The sequence below is a fragment of the Chelonia mydas genome, chromosome 13, assembly GCF_015237465.2.
Source record: "Chelonia mydas isolate rCheMyd1 chromosome 13, rCheMyd1.pri.v2, whole genome shotgun sequence".
Classification (NCBI taxonomy): domain Eukaryota; kingdom Metazoa; phylum Chordata; order Testudines; family Cheloniidae; genus Chelonia; species Chelonia mydas.
Window position 1 is genome coordinate 23553084 of NC_051253.2, and position 24045 is coordinate 23577128.

The 24045-nt window shown below is 42.3% G+C and overlaps 1 protein-coding gene across 4 annotated transcripts in view; it reads left to right on the forward strand.

Annotated features, from left to right (window-relative positions):
- The window catches only part of PTPRT (protein tyrosine phosphatase receptor type T), a 716574-nt gene that overhangs the window by 354438 nt on the left and 338091 nt on the right, over window positions 1–24045 (forward strand). For all 4 annotated transcript variants that reach the window (XM_037915718.2, XM_043526952.1, XM_043526953.1 and 1 more), the window contains exon 7: window positions 2664–2957. In XM_037915718.2, the coding sequence (XP_037771646.1) occupies window positions 2664–2957 (294 nt within the window). The remainder of the gene's footprint in view (window positions 1–2663; window positions 2958–24045) is intronic.

Consider the following 24045-nt stretch of genomic DNA (forward strand, 5'->3'; position numbering starts at 1 on the left):
AGCTGCTGACCAGAAGGGGAGAATGCTAAGCCTATCTCTGCAATGCTGTTAGCGATTCTCAGCTGTGACTGTTCTCCTGCTGTCAGGTGCCTACACCAGTGGTTTTCAATCTGGGACCACAGACTACGTCTAAGGGGTCTGTGAAAGGTTGTTGTTACCATAGAATAGTTGTTTTCTACCTGTGGTCCACGGACACCTGGGGGGTCCACAGACTATGTCTAAGATTTTCAAAGGGTCTGCCCCTCCATTTGAAATTTTTAGCAGTCCCCAAATGAAAAAAGGTTGAAAACAACTGATCTACACCATTTTAACAAGAAGCCAGGAGGAAGGAGAGGGACCTCCCTCCTAACTTTCAGCCCAGTGGTCAGGGTGCCCATATGTGCTAAACGTTTCGAGGGATGTCCTCCTTCTCCCTTCCCTCAGCTGTTTTGTGTGAACTCACCTGAAGGGCCCTACCCGGTAGCCGTGCCCAGAGGGCACCTACAGGATTGGGCCCTGCACATGACTTAGGTGGTCAAATGCCTGTCTTCTCCTGGTTTGTGAATCACTTTGTGGCTTAAGTGGGAGATAAGTGTCTGGGTGCCTAGAGGGAGGCAGCAGCGTGCATGTCCAGAGGCAGAAACATAGGTGCTGAGGGAACTTATACCCTGAAAAGCTAGGTGTTGAGTGAGTCTAGGTACCAGCAGAATTCACCAGGAGTTTTGTGCAGTACAGTGGTCCCCAAACTGGGATTTAGGGTATGTCTACGCTGCAATAAAACACCGATGGCTGGCCCGTGTCAGCTCACTCAGGCTTGCGGGGCTATAGAAAATTACAGTGTTGATGTTTGGGCTCGGGCTGGAGCCCAGAATCTGGGCCCTTCCTCCTTCATGATATAGACATACCCTTAGGTGCCTAAAACAGAGACTTAAGCACCTAACTCCTCTTGTGCATCCAGGCCCTGGTGTCTTGCTAGAGGGCTTTTAATCTAAGGCCCTGATGCTCTATAGAATTTAAGCTCAGAGTAAAACCCTCCTTGGCTAGGAAGGCTTGTCAATGGAGTTGGGTTTTTTTCTCTGTCAAAATTTGCAAGTGGCGAACTGCGGGATCTCCTGTGACTTTGGGTAACCTCCATGCCCCTACAATGAACCGTGTAAGTTATGGAATGGGGGACTAAGGCGCTTCCTAAGGTTCAGTGGGGAATTTCCACACTTTCAGGAATGTTCTGCACATATAAATGCATATCTCTTGAGCTCCTCTGTGGTTTGCAGCCAAGGCCTTCATTCCTTTAACTAATCACAGGAGGAAAGCTTATCATTCTATTCAATTCAAAAGGGTTTTTAGAGTAACTCTTGCAGAAATCTATTTCTAAAACTTAAAAGGCTCTGTGTCATTGACTTCTGTAGGACTTCTTTCCTTAAGAAAAAGGGTGTCTGCTGTGTCTGTCTCCTTAGTTTCACAAGCAAAGAGAATTTCTGTGTCCTCTGGGCTGAGGGCAAACCAAATGAGAGGGGTGGAAAACAGACCAGATGTGATTAAAGAAATTGCTCAGAATCTTGCACATTTCAGTTCAGGTTTTCAGAACCACAAGGCATATGGTATTCATGTGGCTTCCAATATGCCAGTGTTATGTGTACAGGGATAATACCAAAAAATGAGGCAGGATGCCAGGCCCCTGGCGACTTTTTGAGGATTTCATCAGAGGGTGCTGGAGAGCCGTCTTGCTGACTTGCTCTCCTTTATATCACAGAGGTATCTGCACCCGTCTGGTTCCTGCCTCCTGATAATGCTTCTCAAACTTCTTCGAGGCAGTCTTCAAGTCTCACGCAGACTTGGCTTTAGTGCCATCACTCATGAAGTTAAACATATTTTGCTCTTGAGCACCATGGAGTCTGTTATTTCACTGTCTTAGTTTCTCTTTTAGCCCCACCATAGCTGTAATGTAGTTACATTGAACTTCATCAGCATTCTGTTTGTGTTACTATTAAACAAGCAAAGACCCTTCAGGCATTTGAATACATTTTCAATTGTATTTTTAGAGACACTGTCAACTAATTTGGTCTAAAAATGTATCCTATTTTAAAACTACAGCCTCTTATTAAAATGGCATTTTGAATTCCCTAGATACAGTGGTCACCGATAAAAACATGGTCTTTGCTCACAGGTATACAGTGCCCTTTGCTACACTGCATTTCCTCCTCTTAGAGTAGGAAGTAACTGTGGGAACAGCGTTGACCTTTTCAAGTTACTGTATTTTATTTTAGTAATCACTTTATGGTAAATTACTCAGGAGACGGGTGAGGATAAAGTTATCTATTTTGTGATGAGTACGTGGGATGGGCTAAGGTCCGGAGCTTATTTCGTGACGGTATTTCTAAATAGATAAAACTTATTTTTCTTTCATATTATGTGGCTCCTCATTTTCCATAAAGAGTCGGACTTTCTACCTCCTGGAGTCTGTTATAGCACCCAGTTAGAAATAAATATATTAAGCCAAATTATCCTCAGTTCCATGGAATTCAGTCTCATGTAAGGCACTGTCCGGTACATATCCATGAGAAGTGCACCTGTGTAACAGAGCAGAGTTTGGACCAGCCTTTCTGCTGAATATGCTGTTGTTACCAGTCAAGTTAAGCACTATTAACACATTTCACAAGCATCTTCTAACTTTTTGTTGCTTGCAGAACCTCCGACGCCCATTGCACCCCCTGAACTGCTGGCTGTCGGCGCCACCTATCTGTGGATCAAACCCAACGCCAATTCTATCATTGGAGATGGGCCTATAATACTGAAGGAGGTGGAGTACCGGACAACCACTGGGAACTGGGCAGAAACACACATCGTAGACTCCCCAAATTACAAACTGTGGCACCTGGACCCAGATGTGGAATATGAGATCAGAGTGCTCCTCACCCGCCCTGGTGAAGGGGGCACAGGGCCACCTGGGCCTCCACTCACAACAAGAACAAAATGTGCAGGTAGGGGTATATTATGCTTTATAAACAGCACCGTTGTTTTGGTTTAAATGTTTTGTGATTGGAAGCTGAACAAGGCTGCATTACAGTGCAAGCAGTATCTAGCTCTATTCTTATTTCTATGCACCAATGAGTTACTGACCCAATAACAGCCAGTACTCCCACCCCTCTTTTGATGTAGCTGTATTGTATGGAGCGCTCTTTGATTTCAGGATATGGATTGTGGTATGTTTGTTTTCTTACATTCATTCTTCTGTTCAGGTGGCATGCTTTTAAAAGGCATAGGCAGCTGTTTAGACATCTACAATGCATTCCCACTCACTACAGAAGTGGGAAACCCAAGAAGATAAGAAGAAGACAAGCCAATGATAATCTTTCAAACTAGTTCTCTGATGGTCACATTGACCCTAACACAAGCCCTTTATCAATATTTCCTTCTTTTAAGCACATAGTAAATACATACTTTTCCTCTTAGGTAACTTTTGCAGTCAGCCACAAAACAGAAAGCTTTGTACAAACTTCAGAAATATTTTTGCAATATATAATTCTGTGATTGTTTCAAAATGTCTTGTTTTGTTTTGTTTCAATTTCCTCCCCAGACTTATTTTTTCTTCAAAACAGTGCAAATATTCACCCACTGATACCCATATGGCTAGTTTTGCTCTGCCTGAAATTTTATGCACAGCTGAATTTATCAACCAGGGCTTTTGACTTACAGAATGAAATCAGACCTTAAATTCATGGGGACTCCACCGTAAAACTTCCTGATGTGCACAGATCTGAATGAACATACAACTAATTTCTTTGTTTATAGTTAGCAGCTAGACTTTATATTGTACATTATTGGAAAAATCTGACCTTTCCTCGTATGGAATTGTGCTATCAGAAAATATGGACTGTCCATGTAATTGAAAAGCTTTCTCACCAACTACCCAACCAGCAAGTCAGAATCTTTAGCCAGGTTCTTTGACTATTAACCTGATCCTGAATAAACAGTGTACGATGAAGTATGTTATAATGTTTTGTTGTAACTTTGCCTTAATAAAAAGCTCCAACAAATCAATAGCATGAATGGCAAGTGTTAGAAAGTGTGGGACAGGTATGTTTTTGTCCTCCATTCAAGGAGGCTGATAACTCTTCTCTTTACCTGCTGCAGCATTTATTGCTCACTGAATGTTGCAGGATATCTTGTTTTGTTCCTTCATATTTGCATGGAGGAATTTTGAAGAAAGGGGTGGAGGAGACCAGTTCTGCAATCACTTTTAACTTTCCTGGTGAAAGATGAACCCGTTCTTGGTATTCTGAATATGTTGTGTATTTGTCACATGCCAAGGGAAATCAGGCTTCTTGCCCGACAATGGAGTGGGTTAGGCATCCCACTGTAAGATCCTTCCTTCCATACTGCTTTCTTCTCAAGGTATGGATCACATTTCATCTGCAGATTTCTAGATGTCACTTGCCACAGTTAAAACAAAGAAAATAAGTTGATTAGAGGATGTAGCTCTCTTCCTTCCACTAGGGTAATATAGCAAGTGGACTTTAGTGAGTTCGTGCACAATATCTGATTCCAAATATCCATGTTTATGAATTAAACCAGCCAACCTGATGTCTGCAAGGGGGTTTAAAGTATTTTCAGCAGTAACTACGTTTGGCCAAATGTTTTCCTATGGTTGGATTAAGTCTTGATGCATTAGTATTCATCACACACTGCCACAGCATGAGAACCCACATCAACCCTCCTTCCCTCTCCAAATGGGGAAGAGTAGGGAGTTGCGTGCAGCATGAAGAAAAAGGAAGCTTCCTAACTACATTCTGTTCTCTTTGAAATGGGCAAGGAAAGCACTTGGCATGCAGTGTTTTCTTGAGACAAATCAGCAGTGACATTCATACAAACTGTGCGGATCTGGCATACAGGTGTTTGATGTTGCATGATATCTGTCAGATAGGCAGGAGCTGGCAGATGGTTGGAGGGTTTTCCACATTTGTTGCACACAGAGGGAAAGAACAAGGGTACTGATGCCAGCATGCCAACACACTCAGTATTTCAGCAAGTGCCACTGTGCTCATCCTCTTACCTTCCTGTAACTCTCCGAACACTAGAATCACTGTCAGATTCTCTAGCCTTCAGCACAAATCACTGTCTGATTGATTGTCTTAAGGGGCTAAGATGGGAACTAGTGTTAAACCGGTAATGCTGAAGGTCAAAGTTTGAGATTTGGAGCCTAATTGGGACCTGGTGAACCCAGATTTCTGCATACAGATAACTGTACACTCAGGGCTCAGTTCTTGTTTTCAGTCACAGCCCTGAAAATTACTGTGGAACTGCAACACTCCCAAGGAGGCATAATTCCTCAAGCTCCTGAGCCTCACAGAGGGAGTGCACATACTACACCGGTCCTTACAAGGAACAGCATTAGCCCCTGTGTCCAGCCAACTCCACATGATGGTGGAGAGAGGGAAATGGACAACTCAGTCCTGCTTCCTCACTGCTCCCTTTTGCAGTAGTTTATGCCTTCCAGGGGCTACTGAAGGAAACATTCTCTATAACTCTCCAATGCAGGAACTGCAGTTGTGCCATGGCAGGGCTTGGTTTGCCCTGTAATTTCCTGATTTGCATTTGCAAATAAAAACGTGCACAAATTAGGTGTCTTAAACAATGGGTGCAATCACACTTCTGCAGGAGCAACAAAAACCAGAATCTGCAAACTTGTGCATGTCATCTCTGTAAAGAACACTTGCTTTAAATTAAAGCTTACTTCACTGGAGGAGGAGGAAGGGGCACTAGTGCTGCTCCTAATGATCTCTTGTACTGTGCCCCAGATAACTTGGTTTTCCTTTACTTCATATGGCATTGACTAAAATCATGAATGATGATGTAGATAATCATTTGGCTAACCAATGTTGCTCTATTTTTTTTTCAGTTGTAATTTACTAATGAAATCTACCGGTGGAGAAGGTCACTGCGTTAATGTTAATTGTCATACAGAGGTTGTTGAGATTGATAGTGATGACATTTATACTTTGTTGAAAGCACCAGGTTGGAGAGATTCTAATGAATTAAATGTTGCCTCTAAGGAGGGAGGAAAGATGCTTAGCCAATATCTGAAGATTTTATATAATATCCTTATAATGGTAACTTAGATAATAGACTGGAAAATTTAAATCGTTATCCCGATTTTCATACAGGGTGGTGCAGCCTCTTCAAATATCTTATGACGAGGATAATCACATCCGACTTACACAGTAACAATCCTTCAAGACTGTTCTGAACAAAGAAGAAAGTGACGCCATTAATCTGATTTCTTTTTTTAAACTGGCTTATGAAAGATGGTGCATCTTTTTAGTCGATACTGATTTGTGCGAGTGTGTGTTCTGCTCCCCTGTTTGCAAGGCTATTTCAACAACGGAAAAACAGCACACGTTTACACATGTATGTGGCTTTGTTCCTGTAAATAGCTCTTTTGTGGTCCGGTCCTAAATGACTATACAGCACAAACAGCAAAACTGACGACAGAACTGGTTTCCAAGCGCACCATGCAAACCGAAAAACGATCACTAATATATTTGTTGCAGAAACCACAGGTGGTGGTTGTAAGTATAGTTGATTCACAATTTTCAGAAAGGTGACTTGGTTCGATGGTATCCTGTGAAATAATCTCCAGTACCCCTTTGATATAGGCATTCTTCTACAAAGATAGGGAAACTGAGACATAAGATTTTTCAGAGTTACCCAGAAGTCCTTCCGAAGCTAACAGGAGCTGCAGGTGCTTATTGCCTCTGGTTTGGGCAATATCTTATAGCCTGATTTTCAGTGTCCTGCTCAGAGCCAGCTTTAGAACTCAGGCTCCCAGTCTTGTATCTAGACCACTGAATCACTCTTCCCTCCCTCTTCATGTGCAGCTATGGAAAATAACTTTCAAAGTTACAATTATCTAACTTTCTTTACCGCAGGCCTTGCATCCAACTGAAGCGTGACCGAGACTATCTTAGCACGAGTTTAGAAAGTTACTGCACCATAAAACAATTCTTATCAAAATCATCCATGGTTTGTCACATTATTGATCAGAATGAGGGAAAGCTGTTTTCATGGACTTCAGAAAGGTTTTTGATTAAATAAATCCCCTATCAAAAACTGATTATGAAATGTCCTGCTTTAAATAACCATAAAGGGATTTTATTAAAGTGGATAATATCTTATCTAAACTTTCCCAATCAGTATGTACCCGTACAAAAAGGTTTCTTATACCACTGATATGATGGCTGGTTTTCTGCAGGGCACCATTTTTAGGCCTGCAGCTGCATTTGATCAGTCTAAATTATATTCAAAATAAATTAAGTCCCTGCATGGTTTTTTACTGACTCTTTACAGGCTGGAAAAAGCCATATGCCTCAAACTCATGGCAAGCACTATCTTGGCAAGTGAGTGATGGTGGTTTTTGGCCTTTATGGCGGTGACAACAGGTGAAGTGGGGACAGCTGAGTGAGCTCAGGCCTAGCAGCAGTAAGCTGTCAGCCAGAGGGAAGGGTTACTTGAGAGTGGAGAGAAGGGAGCTGAGCTGCCCCTGTGTAGGAGCAGAGCCATAGCCCAGAGCTGCAATTAGAGGAGAACAGGATGGGTGTCATTGATGTCAGCCCCAGAAGCAATGGTTTAGGAGAGAAGTATGGGATCAGGGATGAGCATGTCTATGAACGGTTTCAGAGTAACAGCCGTGTTAGTCTGTATTCGCAAAAAGAAAAGGAGTACTTGTGGCACTTTAGAGACTAACCAATTTATTTGAGCATGAGCTTTCGTGAAGCTTTCGTGTCTATGAAAGGTCTGTCGGATCATGTACGTGTTAGTGCTCTGATCAGAGACCTCTGGGCACTAGGGTGCGCTTTTCAGCAATCCTTGGGGAGCTAGAAGTGGAGCCAGGTAAATATTTCAAAGTTTTTGTTCCATGGGTTTCAAAAGAATGTTTTTTGTTTGAATTTTTTCACCCCAATTTTGCAAACTGACAATGTGTGGTTTTAATTTTCCCTGTTTAGCCACTGAAAAGGGGGTAATAGAGAAGAGACGCTTCTTTTAAATTTTACTGGGGGGTGGGGTGGGGGAATGGAAACTTATGCCTGTTTAGTTTTCCAGCCAAGAGAGCTATTACAGATGGAGTGGATTTTAAATTCAGATTAATATGAAGACAACGCTAAATTTATAAGACCAAGTGAGATTCAGATGCTAAAATCAAGAGAGGGAAGAAAAAAAAGCCCCAAGCCCTAAAATGAGTAGGGCCCTAGCAAATTCACGGTCCATTTTGGTCAATTTCACGGTCGTAGGATTTAAAAAATCATAAATTTCATGATTTCAGCTTTTTAAATCTGAAATTTCATGGTGTTGTAATTGTAGGGGTCTTGACCCAAAAAGGAGTCATGGGGATGGGGAGATTGCAAGATTGCAAGGTGGGGTGCGGTACTGCTACCCTTACTTCTGCGCTGCTGCCGGCTATGGCGCTGCCTCCAGAGCTGGGCAGGTAGAGAGCAGTGGCTGCTGGCCGGGATCCCAGCTCTGAAGGCAGAGCGGCTGCCAGCAGCTGTGCAGAAGTAAAGATAGCATGGTACGATATTGCCACCCTTACTTCTGCACTGCTACCTGCAGAGCTGGGCCCTCAGTCAGTAGCCGCCACACTCCAGCTGCCCATCTCTGAAGGCAGATGCACAGAAGTAAGGGTGGCATGGTATGGTATTGCCACTCTTACTTCTGCACTGCTGCTGGCAAGGCGCTGCCTTCAGAGCTGGGCACCCGGCCAACAGCTGCCGCCCTCCGGCCACCCAGCTCTGAAGGCAGCACAGAAGTAAGGGTGGCAATACTGCAACCCCTCCTGAAACTCCTTGTGGGGACAGGACCCCCAGTTTGAAAAAATTCTGGTCTCTCCTGTGAAATCTGTATAGTATGGGGTAAAAGTACACAAAAAACAGATTTCATGGGGGGAGACGAGATTTCACAGTCCGTGATGCATTTTTCATGGCCATGAATGTGGTAGGGCCCCCAAAATGAGACACTCTGCTGTCGTGATCCTTCACAGGGTCAGTCTGTGAAACAGGATATAGGGGCTTTCAATTCTTTTGATAAGATAAATTAATAAAAGAAATGTTAAAGGGGTCACATCCAAATTCCTCTGTATTCAGCAGATATGGAGACTGGGTATATCCAGCTGGAGGATGTGAGGGGTTAGCTCCTGGAGACTGGAACAATGGCATAGATCAAGAGTCTAAGAAAATGGCAGTTAGTCTTGACCTATTATTGTTGAAATATTACTTCAAAAAAAGTGGTCAAGTTTGGTATGTGTGTGTATTGTACACAGAGGGAAGGGTGGGGGGATACTTCACCTGTGTGTATGGGCAGGTGGAATTTAAAGGCAAACTATTGCCACGAAATAGTGATGTTCAAAAGTTAGAAGTAGTGTCAGATACTGCTCATGCCTCTGAATCTCAGAAATTAAAGCCAGAAAGGACCATCACATCACCTAGTCTGATCTCTTGTGTATCCCCGGCCACCAACACCACCCAACGCCTGCAAACTAAACCCAGCAACTTATATTAGACCAATATGTTACAGCCTTCAGGAGACTAAACTATTGTGATTCCATAGGCAGAGAATAAGAGGGACTGAGGTGCACCAGTGCCTGAGGTCACTGTAATGGCAGTGAAATGATTAAGTGAGATAGACCCAGATGATTCTGGAAAGTGACCCTGCACCCCTTGCCCCAAAGGAAGGTGAAACCTGCCCCCCAAGGTCACTGTCAATCTGATATTGGGTAAAATTCCTTCCTGACCCCACATGTGGTGATAAAGTGGAGCCTGAGCATGTGATCATATACCAGCCAGCCAGCACTGGGAGACAGAATGCTCGGGAACACCTCAGAGCCCTGGCCCTCCCCATCCAGTGTCCCATCTCCAGCTATGGACATCTCTGATGCTTCAGAAGGAGGGAGGGAAAAAAAACACCAGAATACACTGGGGTGGGGGGTCCCTTGCTGACTCTTGCAGAGTCACTTTGCCAACTTTTGAGAGTTTGGAACTACATTTTCATATTTTATAAAAATATTTTTCTTTTCCATGGTTGCTGTCACACACAAGTAAAAATGACTGTAATGAATTCATGGAACTGGCTGTAGAGAGAACTAGCAAGTGCACAAAAAAGGAACAAACTGGGAAAACAGAATTATTTTTCTCTAAATTCTGTTACTCATTAGGCATGAATTGTAACAATAATGGGTTTAAAAGAGCTTCGGATAGGAGAATTATCTTTGAAGTGGATGGTGTCTCTTTAAAATTTAATGGAAAAAACATTTGAAATGTAGAGTTGGTGCTAAAATATAAGATTTAGGATCCCTATATTGATATAATTAATATTTGATTTTTCACACATGCACATAAAAGCCTGAAGTATTTGCTGTAAATAACCACTAGTCAAAAGAGATTATAAGTATCATATTAAATGATTTTAGATGGAACTCTCTGCAGCTGAGACATAAGTGTATTAGCCTAAAATCTCCTTTTGAACATTATACTGTAATCAGAATTAATGGGGCTACTTACTGCAGTTACCTGTTCCCCATCTTGCTTGCTTGCTCTCTCACTATATACACACCCTTAAGAGTAGATAATTGTAAAATAGGCTCCTATTCAACAGAATCTGATTTTTTTTCAAACCTCATTTTTTTAATGCATGCTAGTGAGTGGAACTTATTATCTGGGTTTCTTTTTCTTTCCGATTTGTTGATAAATGTTGGGGTAAGGAAGCGTTATTTCTTTAATTTACATAAGATTAGGGGCCTCAGAACATCTTTTGTTCGTACTTAGGCTTGCCCTCTTGCTGAAACACTTGAAGTAGAAGACTGCGCAGTATAATGACACAAAACTGTTCTTTGCAGGTATTCTTTTGACAGCAAGAGGCCCCCAGAGAGAGCGGGCATAGCAGGTGACCTGTTATGTATGGCAGGATGTTGTCTGAGCATTATCTGATGCCTTGGATTGTGCTAAGCCTGTGGGGATGGCAACCACTCTAGTGACTGTCCATTAACTTCTGCATTTGGTTGGTGCTTGAGACTCTGCTTTTGTTCCAGCCCAGTAGCTTCTGGCAAGTGAACTGGAGAGATAAGGCTAAGTTACAGAAATGCTATGCTCCTCATTTTGGTCTTTTATCCTTGAATTCTGTCTGGGAATTGACAGCTACACTTACCAAAGCAAGGGGCTTCAACCATAACATATCCGTGGGGCTTAGTCCCTTTAAATATCAGAGGAAGCTTTTCCCCATCAGTGACAAAATTGACCAAACAGGTAATAAACTTTTCCTGATCCTCATATCTTCTCTTTGCATTGTTACAAGTGGGAAGCAGCATGCATTCTATTACCAAGCAGGTGACACATCGTCTGGAAGTAAAGTGGCAGCTTTGGTGATCAGATATGCTATGTGCCCTGGAGCATGTTCTGATGGAATCTTGACAATTGTGCATTTGATCTGGTGCTCTCTTCTTCTCTCTTTCCCTCTATCTTTTCACCTCTCTCAGCTCATAAAATTCACATATCCAAACTACTATGAAAAAATACAAGAGCCTGCTGCAATTTATGGCCAGTTAAACTTTTCAGTTTAATAGTTCAATTCTGATTTTTAAAAGGACACTGCCAAATATCTGTCCAGTTTCTCTGCAAGGGAACAAGTGGTAGTCAGTTGTCACATCTAGCTGCATTTCAGGGGAAAAGCTACCTCTTTCAGTAACTATTTATTGTGAATTAGATAGTGCTGTAAGTGTTTGCTACAGAAGTCTGCTTGGTGCCAAGTGGAGAGATCTAGCAGAGAGAACAAATGGTGTATTATGTGCAACTGAAAGAGAATGAAAAGGGAATGAACAAAGAAGTTAATTTGCCAGTGGGCTGGTTCAGTCACAAGAAGTGGTGATATATGGAACAGAATGAGTTTAGGAGCAGAGAGGGACACAAGTGAAAGATGGAAATGCAAGCTGAAAGTTCTGTGTAGGATCTGTCTGAGACCAGAACATGTTAAAGAGCCATCCAATCCTGCAAATTGTGACTCCCTTCAACTCAAGGGAAGTTGAAAGAGCACAGCACATCCTAGGATCAGTCCCTAATTGTGGTGCCATGGAAGGGCCTTCACTCTTTTGTGTATAGAATAAAACCATAGAATTTGCTATACTGAAGCAGATCATTGCTCCATAAAGTCTGATATTTGTTTCCAACAGTGGTCAGTACCAGCTAACTCCAGAGTAAGGCATAGCATGAGCAGAATGCCTCTAACCAATTGAGCAGTGAGATGCATATGGCAAGAAAATTCCTTTATCCTGACCCCAGCAGGAGATCAGCTCATGCCCTGAAGCATGAGATTTGATCTCTTATCTTAGCCTGCATAAATACAGTTATTTTTAATGTTAGAGTGAGGCTGTCATGATAGCTTTTTGGTCTGGTTGTTTTCTCGAGGAATTTTGTTAACAGTGAATTTAAGTCCTAGGAATTTTTCTACCAGGATAAGCAGTTTCTAGTTTTCCTCACACACAGGGTTTGATTTTTATTTATTAGCATGAGATCTATTTATTCATTTCCACATCAAGCTGTTTCTATTTATTTTGTTAAAATGTTTAATTATATGGCTTTCTGTAGCATAGTTCGAATTTAGCATTATGTGCTGAGCAGCAAGCTGGTAAGTAATTAGCAGGACACCTTTCATGAAGGCACTGGGGGCTCTCACTGTGGAAATAAACAATGTGTTCCTAACTATTGGCTTTTGTGAACTCCTTTGGGAGAGGAGAACCTGCCTAGTCTCTGCTTTTATACTGTCTGGACAGAAGATGATTGTCCTTTTTGATCTTTCTTTACATTCATTGGCTATTAGCTCCCGAGTGCTGTCTTCAATTTGCATTCCAGAAAGCTGAACATATGGGTGACCTTTTCTGTGCCTATTCAAGGCTGTTAGCCCTGTATTCTTATGGCTTGTCTACACTACCCGCCGGATCAGCAGGCAGCGATCGATCCAGCGGGGGTCAATCTATCACGTCTAGTATAGACGCGATAAATTGACCGCTGAGCGCTCTCCCGTCAACTCTGGTACTCCACCAGAGCGAGGAGTGCAAGAGGAGTCGACAGGAGAGCGTCAGCTGTCGACTTACCATAGTGAAGACACCGCGGTAAGTAGATCTAAGTACGTCGACTTCAGCTAGGCTGTTCGCGTAGCAGAAGTTGCGCATCTTAGATCGACCCTGTGCAGTAGTGTAGACAAGCGCTCAGTGTGAGGAAAACTAGCTGGAACGTAGTATCTGAGGATGTGCGCCTTCCATCCACACCGCCCCCAACACTCCTTTGTGGTATTTCATAAACTAGTAAAAGAAAATCCTGCAGTCTGGCTCTAGTTCCTCAGCTTGCGCAAATTAGCATCGTTCCATTCACTTCCGTGACGTTACGCAGATTTACACCAGCTGAGAATTGGGCCAATGAACTGTAATTCTTAAATTAGGAAGGGGTTTGTACCAAAGCCATAGATACAAACACTGCAAAAAATTTGAATCCATGTCTGGATCTAAGGGCTTGTCTACACTGGCACTTTACAGTGCTGCAACTTTCTTGCTCAGGGGTGTGAAAAAACACCCGCTGCGCGCAGCAAGTTTCAGCGCTGTAAAGCACCAGTGTAGACAGTGCCCCAGCTCTGGGAGCCGTGCTCCTCATGGAGGTGGGTATTTTAGAGCGCTGGACGAGCTCTCTCCCAGCACTGTGCCACGACTACATAAGCCACGTTAAAGTTGCCAGTGTAGACTAGCCCTAAAAAGGGCCTGATTCTCCTCTTCCTTCCACTAGCTGTCATGCCCTTGACTCCAAGGGAGTGTGTTTACTCCTTGTTTACATGGATGCCAGTGATAAGAGAATCAGGCCCAAGTTTCTGCAATGGCCTCAATTCTAACTTGAATCTGTGACTTAATGGGAAAATTTTGCGTATGTGGCACTTTAAATTATATAGGTTGTTCCATGTGTAAACAGACCGGGATTCTAATTAGGGATCTGATTTCCCTTTCTCGTTAAGTAGTGAAATATGCATCATGATTGTTATCTGGAGTTTCTTGCACACATCCAGGTGGTAATCAGACAAACTCTTTGTGTTTTGTGGCTCTCATGCAAAAACCATTTTTTTGGGGGGGGTAGGGGTGGGGGTGGAGAAGGGGGCATTGAACAGGCAATGGCACCAGTTTGAAGGCAGAATTTCTCACTTTGTATATGCAGCACTCTTTTGTAGTTCTCAGCCTAGTATATGTTCTCATTAATGTGGCCCTGAAAATAAAATGTATATAGGACCAGATCCTCAGCTGTTGAAAATTGGCACAACTGAAGTCAACAGTTTATGCTGGCTGAAGATATGGCTCATGATTTATAGAATAGTCTTTTTATTTATTTATTTTTAAACAGAAGGAGTCCAGATGCTTCTTCTCAATTGTCACGCAGTCCCCTGCTAAAAGCAATTTACTCAAATTGCATGGTGTCTGTTTAGTCTTCAGTTAAGTGGCATCTTTCGTAAAACTTCATCCGTTATTACCATATTATTATTATTGCTTCTGTTATTTTTTTGGGAGTGTCAGATGAGATGTCAGATGAGATGATCTTCCAAGATGATGTTGCTTTATGCTACCATGAAAAGCTTAACTAGCAGTAGGAGACTGGAGAGGATAATGCTAGGTATGTGTTTTGCTAAGCATGGGTTAAGCATTGAACTTTCACCCGGGAGCAACTCAAGGAAGAGTTTCTTTCTCTATTTTCTATAAATTACAAGGCACAAACATACTTATGGACCCAATCCTTTAGGATTTACACAGGAAAAGCTCTCACTGAGCTCAATGGAGCTGCATAAACAGGATCTTGTCTCTCCCAGGGCCATCACTTCATTCCCCTGCCCCTAATGCCCTCTCCCTTTGTTCCCTACGTTCTGCCTCCTTCCCCAGTGTAATAGAACTACACAGGCTAAGGAAACAGTATGTCTTGTTTGCCGACCAATCATAAATACCTAACTCAGTAGTTCTTAAAATGGGAGTTCTACCTAAGGAGTTGACATGGAAATAATTACTACAGATTATTTGAAAATTACACTTCAATCCAAGTATGCCTAAAATACTATACACTTCGGCTTGAAGGATAGAGACAATCAAGTTTTTTCCTCCTTTACTTACAGTGGTCCTGCCCTTATGGAAAAGCCCTATAGAATTTAATATAGCAAAATAGCTTGATGGGCTCTATATTAGGAGACTCAGGTGTATTGTGAGGCACATGGCTTGGGGGGATTTATTCCACACATCCTTCCAGTACAAGAGGTAGTTTTTACTAAGAGGATAAAAGAAAATGTAGAGAAGTTAATAAAAAAATGGCATATTCTGTGGCTTCTGACTTTGAATGTCCAATGGATCTTTACTAACTGTCTAGGTTTTCTGTTGTGTTTTGGTGCTTTTAGGATTACTTTCTTTCAGGTACTACTTTAAAAGGACTTTGTATTGTAGATGTCTTGGTTTTGTTCATGGGCAAAAATAATTCCAAGTGGTCTGCTCTGCTAGCTGTCTCTATGGTATAACCTGTTTCAAAGAGTAAGTATGAAAGGGCTTTCCTGTGTTTAGTTCTCCTTGGCCCAACCTCAGCTGGTGTAAATCGATGTAGTTCTATTGTCGGAATGAGAACTACACCAGTTTACTCCAGCTGAGACTCTCCCCCTGGGTGTGCTCAGCATTAACGATAAATACGTTACTATGAATAAATCGGAAGGATAAATAAATTTGAAATGAGACATGTGCCCCTAGGAGTACTTGAGAACCTCTGAACATATGGTGCCCCGATCCATAAGCATGGGGAGAGAACATCCCTATCATGGCAAGAAAAAGCGGTGTGGCTAACTTAATGTTTGACTTGTGCTTTGAGATCCTTGGATGGAAGGCACAATGCAAAGTATTATTTAGGAAGTGATATTTCAGAAATGACATTTACTTCAGTGACAGGTAAGTTGATTTGCTGCTGATGAAAGACTTTCCTGTATGCCTCTGTTTGGAGGTAATGAGTGATGTATCCAAGTCCTTTGTATCAGTGCAGATGATGGATAGGAGGTTAGGGATTGAAAGGAGAGGGCCACGTAGAAGTTTCTAGCTCTGCTTTTTCATGGATACATTTGTCATTTATAATTAAAGAAAAAATGAGTAAGAAAGTCAACTTTTACTGGTTATCATACTATTACTGGTATCATACTGGTTATCACACTGGAAAGCAAATCCACTAATATTAGACATCACAGTCTCCTTTACACACTGTGCTGACCATGTCTGTCTTATCAGAATTTTCACTTTGGTCACCTTTATTTAAAAACAAAAACAAACAAACCAAGAACCCTAGGAGCCAACCCCCCCTCAAAAAAAAAACAAAACCCTGTAGGATTGTCCAACAAATGTCAGAATTTTTAAGCAAAATCATTAACTTCTTTTCAACGTGTCACTGCTGAGTTGATAAAGAATATGCCAGTGCTACCACTGCCTCAAAGTTTCATTAAAGATTAATTGATCTAATCCAGAGGTGGGCAAACTACGGCCCATGGGCCACATCCGGCCCACGGAACCGTTCTGCCTGGCCCCTGAGCTCCTGGTCCGGGAGGCTAGCCCCTGACCCCTCCCCTGCTGTTTCCCCTCCTCCACAGCCTCCTCTCACTGTGCCACCAGCACAATGCTGTGGGCGGCAGGGCTATGAGCTCCTGGGGCAGCGCAGCCGCAGAGCCCGGCCTGACCCGGTGCTCTGCGCTGTGCGGTGCGTGGCTGGTCCAGCTGGGCAGCATGGCTGCCTGTCCTGGTGCAGCCGTGCCGCCAGTCACCAGTGCTCCAGGCAGCGTGGTAAGGGGGCAGGGAGCAGGAGAAGGGGGTTGGATAGAGGGCAGAGGAGTTTGGGGGGTGGTCAGGGGCCAGGGGTGTGGCTAGAGGTTGGGGCGGTCAGAGGGCGGGGAACAGGGGGATTGAATGGGGCAGGGGTTCCTGGGGCTGTCAGGGAGAAGGGGTGGTTGGATGGGGCAGGGGTCCCGGGGGGGGGGCAATCAGGAAGGAGAGGAGGGGTTGGATGGGGCGGCGGGGGGCAGTTAGGGGCGGGGGTTCTGGGAGTGGTCAGGGACCGGGGGGGGGGGGTGGATGGGGCAGGGGTCCCGGGGGGCAGTTGGGAAGCAGAGGGGGGGTTGGATGGGACGATGGGGGGCAGTTAGGGGCGGGGGGGGCAGTTAGGGGCAGGAGGTCTGGGCGCGGTCAGGGAGAAGGGGTGGTTGGACGGGGCAGGGGTCCCCAGGGGGGCAGTCAGGAAGGAGGGGGGGTTGGATGGGGCGGTGAGGGGCAGTTAGGGGCGGGAGGTCCGGGAGCGGTTAGGGGACAGAGAGTAGGGGGTGGGGGCCGGGCCACTGGCTGTTTGGGGTGGCACAGCCTCCCCTAACCGGCCCTCCATACAATTTCTGAAACCCGATGCAGCCCTCGGGCCAAAAAGTATGCCCGCCCCTGATCTAATCTAACTGGGTAGGCACCATGATAATGTTAAAACCTGAGATACTGTTTGAATTGGTTTGTCACCACTTTCTCAGTAACATTTCCCAGGAATGGAAGTCAGGTGGATAAATAGCAAGAAATACTTCAAGTCCCTGCCTTGTCTGATAGATGAGTTGACCTGGCCATAAAGAGTGTATCTGCAACACAAGGGGATGCGGTCTGACTCGCATGCGGCAGTAGGTTTTCATGTCCTTTTCCTGCATGACAGCTGCAGTGTTGGGCGTAGGTGCTTCTGTCTCTTCTGTTACACTGCCGCTGTAGTGAGGCCATTCCAAATTGAGTTTTTGGGGGAGGAGGGGCCATGAAGTATGATGATGATTATTCAAAGTGAGTGGTGTCTGAGTTTGGTCATCGATTATCGGACTCACTACCCAAGGCAGTTTAACGGTGGATTTGCTGTAGATGAAGGGAAAGAAGTTTTTCATGGCAGCTTTCTCCTGCTGCTCCTCCCCACTCCACACTGTTGTAGGTTTTTATGAACTCAAAGGAATACACAGGATAATTCCTGTTGCCCTGCTCTTCATGTGTCCGTATATTTATGTCTGCATCTGTAATTTTCACTCCATGCATCTGAAGAAGTGGGGTTTTTTACCCACAAAAGCTTATACCCGAATAAATCTGCTAGTCTTTAAGGTGCCACCAGACTCCTCATTGCTTTTGTGGTTACAGATTAACACGGCAATCCCTCTGATACTTGGCCCCTACTTTAGTCACCTGCCCTCATGTTTTATCTGGCAAAGAACCCAGTGAGCCCTGAGTATCTCTTTACATGGTGTTCTGGAAGGAGTGTTTCTGAACTACTGGCTGTGTTTATACTAGGTGAAGGATGTAACCCTGGTGAACAAATTACCACTTTAGGGGTGAAATTAATCCCAGGGGTGCAGTCGAGGAGCCGTGACTTCAGAGGTGGGGGAGTAGAGAGGGGAGTGATGTGATGTGAAAGAGACATTCTGTAGACACCCTCCCCTCACCCCCACATCCTGAAGAGTTGGAATTGGTGGAGGTGGAGTGTGCCAGGAAAGTCGTGGTGGTAGTAGCGATGGGGTCCATGAACTGTATGGATCATTGATGCTAATCTCTGCATACAGAAGATACTATGCACTTTGGTTGCCTCTGCTTACAGGCTGCAGTAGAGGAGTGGAATGGCTGCACAGATGATCCTCACTACAGTGTGTTCCAGTTTTCTCAGGCAATGTATGGTGGGCTAGGAATTCAGATATAGCCTTTGGGAAGCTTCTGAATTTTTTAAAACTAATTTATCTGCAAGATGGTTCAAAATAAAACCACCTTTAATGATGAATTTGAGGATGAATTAAAGGGATTCTGTCTGGTCATTTAAAACACAAATTTAAATTTACTTTAAAATTGTTATATGCTGATTACACTTTGTTTTTTTTTCTGTGTGTAAAAATACCTCCTGTTAATAATGAATAAATAAGTTAGAATGAAATAGAAGTTTAATAAAATAAGTTAGAAATTAAAGATTGCTCTTAAAGTCCTACTTCTAGGAATTTTTGCAACTAATTAAAAAAAAAGGGTGAAGGGGAAAATCACATGATTTTTAAAACGCGGATTTTGTGAATTTGTTTTTCAGGCAACACACTTACCTGGAGGAAAGTGACAAACACCGCTGTCCAATTTCCTGCTTATGTGTTTGTTTCTTTCATTTTTCCAAAGACAGCTGAAATCTAAATGCCTCTTTCATTTTCAAATGTATTTTTAATGCACACAACTCTGCATTAAAAAGCACTCAAATAATAAGAGGCATTTAGGTTTACACACTTAAAGTGCCCAATTTTAAACATTACAAAGAATAAAGTACACTTTAATTGGCTTTTTGGAAGCTCTAACATGTAATACAGAAGGCAAGGCATGAGCCAAATTTAAAGGGACACTGTTAAATGCACTTTTTATCGCTTTATGTTTTAACCCTCCAATGTTCGTAAGACATTTAGGATCAATTTCTTCTCTTAAGACTTGTGTTGTTTTACATTTTGTCAAATGAATACTTCCCCCCATCCTCCCTTTAGATACTGAAATGAACATGGCCTTTTGTTTAATGCCTTTACCCCAAACCCCAAGACACTCACTGCTTGGGGAACACTATGGTGTTGATTTTAAAATGCTGCCACAGAAACAGCAGATGGAGCATGAGAGCACAAAACACCAAATACTATTTTTTGTGGAGGCCTTAAATAAATAGTGTCTGTTTCTTTCATTTTACAGCAACAGGGAGAGCTTTTTTCTTTTTTGTAATATCGTCCCTATTTCGTCTCCAGCCAGTTAGCAGTCCACCAGAGTCCATAAGTTCCTGACGCACTTGGATTTTTTGAGTACCATCTTGCAAAGCTCTCCATATACTGTAGTGGCTTTTCTGTGTGCATGGTGTTGCCCTCCAGTGGCTGGGCCATAGAGAAGACTAGAAACCTAGCAGCGCTAGTTCTCCTTTAATGTGAGTGTTGTACTTCTTAGGCCTGGTCAATGCTTAAAATTTAGATCGACCTAGCTACAGCATTTAGGGTGTGAAAAAATTACACCCCTGAGTGCTATAGTTAAGTCATTAGTCATTTAACCCTCAGTGTAGATGCAGCTAGGTCAGTGCTTGGGCAGTGGATTACCTGCAGGACAGAAAACCCCCTTCTGTTTATATGGGAAGTGTCTACGCTATGGTCTACAGCAACATGGCTGCAGAGTTGCAGATTCCCCTCGTCCCTCTTCAATGAGCTAACGAGCTAATAACATCTTGCTCTTAGTTATTACGGAAAGAGTTTTGCATCCCTGTGTGAGTTCTGCCTTCTTGTCTGTACAGCTCTTTATTCAAAAAAATCTTATTTGTAGAAAGGAGTTTTTCACAATGGGGTAATTTGAAAATGGAGAAAGTTTTACGAAAGGCAATCTACTAGTTCTTTCTGTATTCTTCAAGCTGGTTGTAAGCTTCTCTGTGGCCCACCTCTCTGTCATATCCAAAAACTTCATAATATTGATGAATTAAGCCTCATAATCCCTCTTTGAGGAATCCCAACTCCCATTTCATAGATGGAGAAACTGAGGCACAGAGATTAAGGGCTTGAGCTGCCACGGTCGATTGGCTTCAATGGGCCTTCAATCAGGCCCCAAGTAGCTCAGAGTGATCACAAAGTTGATGCCAGAGCTGGGAAAATAAACTTGATCATACTCTTTCTTACACTGGTGTAAATCAGTAGTTATCCCACTGAAGACAATGGAGTTCCATTGATATAAATGAGAGGAGAGTCATACTCCAGGAATCTTTGACTTTCCTTCCCTATGCGCTACTATTGAAGGGGTTTGCCTCTGGATGATTTCTCCCTTGCACTCTGCAGTTGTCCCTTCCTGCGTCATTTGAAGCCCCAAGCCGGTGTTTGTGGCCTCCCCAGCCTGTTGCCACAGAACGGATTACAGTGTCACTGACAAATCATCCTGATGTCCCTGAAGGATCAAGGTGGAAGAAAAGATGAGATCTAGATGACAATCATTCATCTAAATGTAGTTGCCTGAGAGAGAGTGTTGGTGGAATAGTTATTTAATAATGTATCTGCAAACAATGTTTCAAACGTGTCTAGAGATGGTCAAAAATGAAATTTATTATTCACAAATTATTGTTATCATTATTCACAAGGAAATATACCTGATTTCGATAGAAGAGCTATTTATGAAGTATTTCCACATCTATTAGGAAGTGTGCTGAGCAGACTTGTTTATAAACGAGGTTTTTAGCGTTTTCTGAAATTCATTGTTATTCCAGTGGTAAGATGTATATTTCATTGTTTTATTATCTAATAAAAACAATAATAATTTCTAAAACCTTTTAGTCTAAATTTTAGTTCTTGCCAGAATAACACAGAAAAAGCTATGCAATACAAGACTGCATTTTCAGCTCGTTGGATCTGTAGATGTACAGTATTATTTAACATTCTGAGCAGATGAAGATGCACTTGGATCATGTGAATAGCTCCACTGACATAAGGTTAGGTACATAGGCAAGTCTTTGCAGAATCAGGGCCTAACTTCTCATAACTGTTTTGGTGATGTCCAACAGAAGTTGTAAAAACAACAAATGAAATTTCAAGATCGCTAAATACTCCTCATTTTTAAAAGAAGGAAACAGTGAAAATGATAGTGTGTATTTTTTTTAACGTGTTACAATCTTAAAGTGGAAATCCTAATTAAACCAGCTTTTCGCATTGTGAAATCTCCTGTAACTATTTCTGCATGCTAAGGCATATTTAGGTTTCATTAGTCAGTATATTATTGGAAAGGGCAGCGCAAGTCATTTATGGTGGACCTTTTCAAGATGGGAGGAGAGTTATGGTATGCCTTATGGAACTAACATAGTAGTCAACTAGACTCCGGCTCTTATCATATTAAAGTACTTTAAATATTATTAAAGGCACACAGACTTGAACTGCAGAAACTGACAGATGTTTTACTAATACAAAGGATTTCACTTCAGATCCATAAATCCTCAATTTAGCTGCCAATAATCCTTGAAATTATTAGACTAATCATCATGGTATACAGAGCACTGGGGAGAGGTTTACAGTAAGCCCATCCCCCCAAGTTAATGAAAGCCTCTGAAAGTCCTGACTTCCCTGTTTTCTGTCTGTGGCTCCCACAAAGATTTCCCGGGTTTTAATGGAGAACAAGGTGGAGGCAAGAGCGCAGAAGTGTGTCTCAACTATATCCCCATCTAATTAAAAATCAGTGAGCATCATTAAAATGTTCCACTTGTTTGAAAGATTTTGTCATTGTCCAAGCGAGTACCTCATTTGAAAAATTAAAAAGTCTGAAATTGGTAGAATTTTCTATTTGGAATTTTTAAAATGCACGCACTCTGGTTACCTTTAAAAATGAAGATAGCTTAACTAATTTTATCTTCTTACATAACCGGGGGAAAGATGTCAAATTCAAGAGAAGGAAATACAGCAGAACTGTCATTTATGGGCTGGAATGTATGTATAAGGTTATATCAGTTTATTTTTAACCAGTTCATCCCACTAGTAATTTAGGAAGATATTAAACAGTGATTACTAAAGTTAGACATTTTTAAGTCAGTGGTCCAAATAACTTGCATCCAAGAATTTAAAAGAACTGGACAAGGAGCTTTCTAGACTCTTAGTGTTTTGATTTTTAATAACTCTTGGAACATTAGGGAAGTTTGAGAAGACTGGAAGATAGTGAATGTTGTGCTAGTATTTTAAAAGCGTAAACGAGATGATCGGGTTAGTTATAGGCCTGCCAGCCTGACGTTGATTCCGGGCTAAATAATGGAACACACGATAAAGAACTTGATAAATGAAGAATTAAATGAGGGTAATATAATTAATGCCAGTAAATGTGATTTATGAAAAATAGATCCTATCAAGCTAACTTGATATCTTTTTTTTAATGAGATTACAAGTTTGGCTGATAAAGGTAATAGTGTTGATACAATATACTTAGACTTCTGTAAGGCATTTGATATGGTACCACATGACATTTTGATTAAAAAGAACTGGACCAATATAAAGTTAACATGACACACATTAAATGGATTAAAAACTGGCTAACTGACTGGCCTTAAAATGTAATTGTAAATGGAGGATCATCATCGAGATGGTGTTTTTTCTAGTAGGGTTACACCGAGATCCATTCGTGGTCTGTGCTATTTAACATTTTTATCAACCACCTGGCAGAAAATATAAAATCGTCGCTGATAAATTTTTCAGTTGACACAAAGGTTGGAGGAGTGGTAAATAATGAAGAGGACAAGTCACTGTTACAGAGCGATCAGGGTCTCTGGGTAAACTGAGTGGAAGCAAACAGTATGTGTTTCAGTATAGTCAAATGTAAGGTTATGCATCTAGGAATAAAGAACGCAGGCCATACTTACAGGATGGGGGCCTCTAGCATGGAATGCAGGGACTCTGGAAAATGATTTGGGTTTCATGTGGGATAATCAGCTGAACATGAGCTTCCAGTTCAATGCTGTGACCAAGAGGGCTAATGTGAACCTGGGGTGTATAAACAGGGAAATCGTGAGGAGATTCTATTACCTCTGTATTTGGCACTTGTGTGACCAGTACTGGAATACAGTGTCCAATTCTGGTGTCCACAATTGAAGAAAGATGTTGATAAATTGGAGAGGATTCAGAGAAGAACCACGAGAATGATTAAAGGACTGGAAAACTTGCCCTTACAATGTCAGACTCAAGGACAATCTGTTTAGTTTAACAAAGAGAAAGTGAAGGGGAAACTTGACCACAGTTTATAAGTATCTACTTGAGTAATGAAAAATTGATAATTGAGGGCTCTTTAATCTACCAGAAAAAGATATACCAAGATCCAGTGGCTGGAAGTTGAAGCTAGACAAATTCAAACTGGAAATAAGGTGCAAATTCTTAACAGGCAGGGTAATTAACCATTGGAACAATTTACCGAGGATTGTGGTGGATTCTCTTTCAATGGCAATTTTTAAATCAAGATTGGATGTTTTTAGAAAAGATATGCTGTAGTTCAAA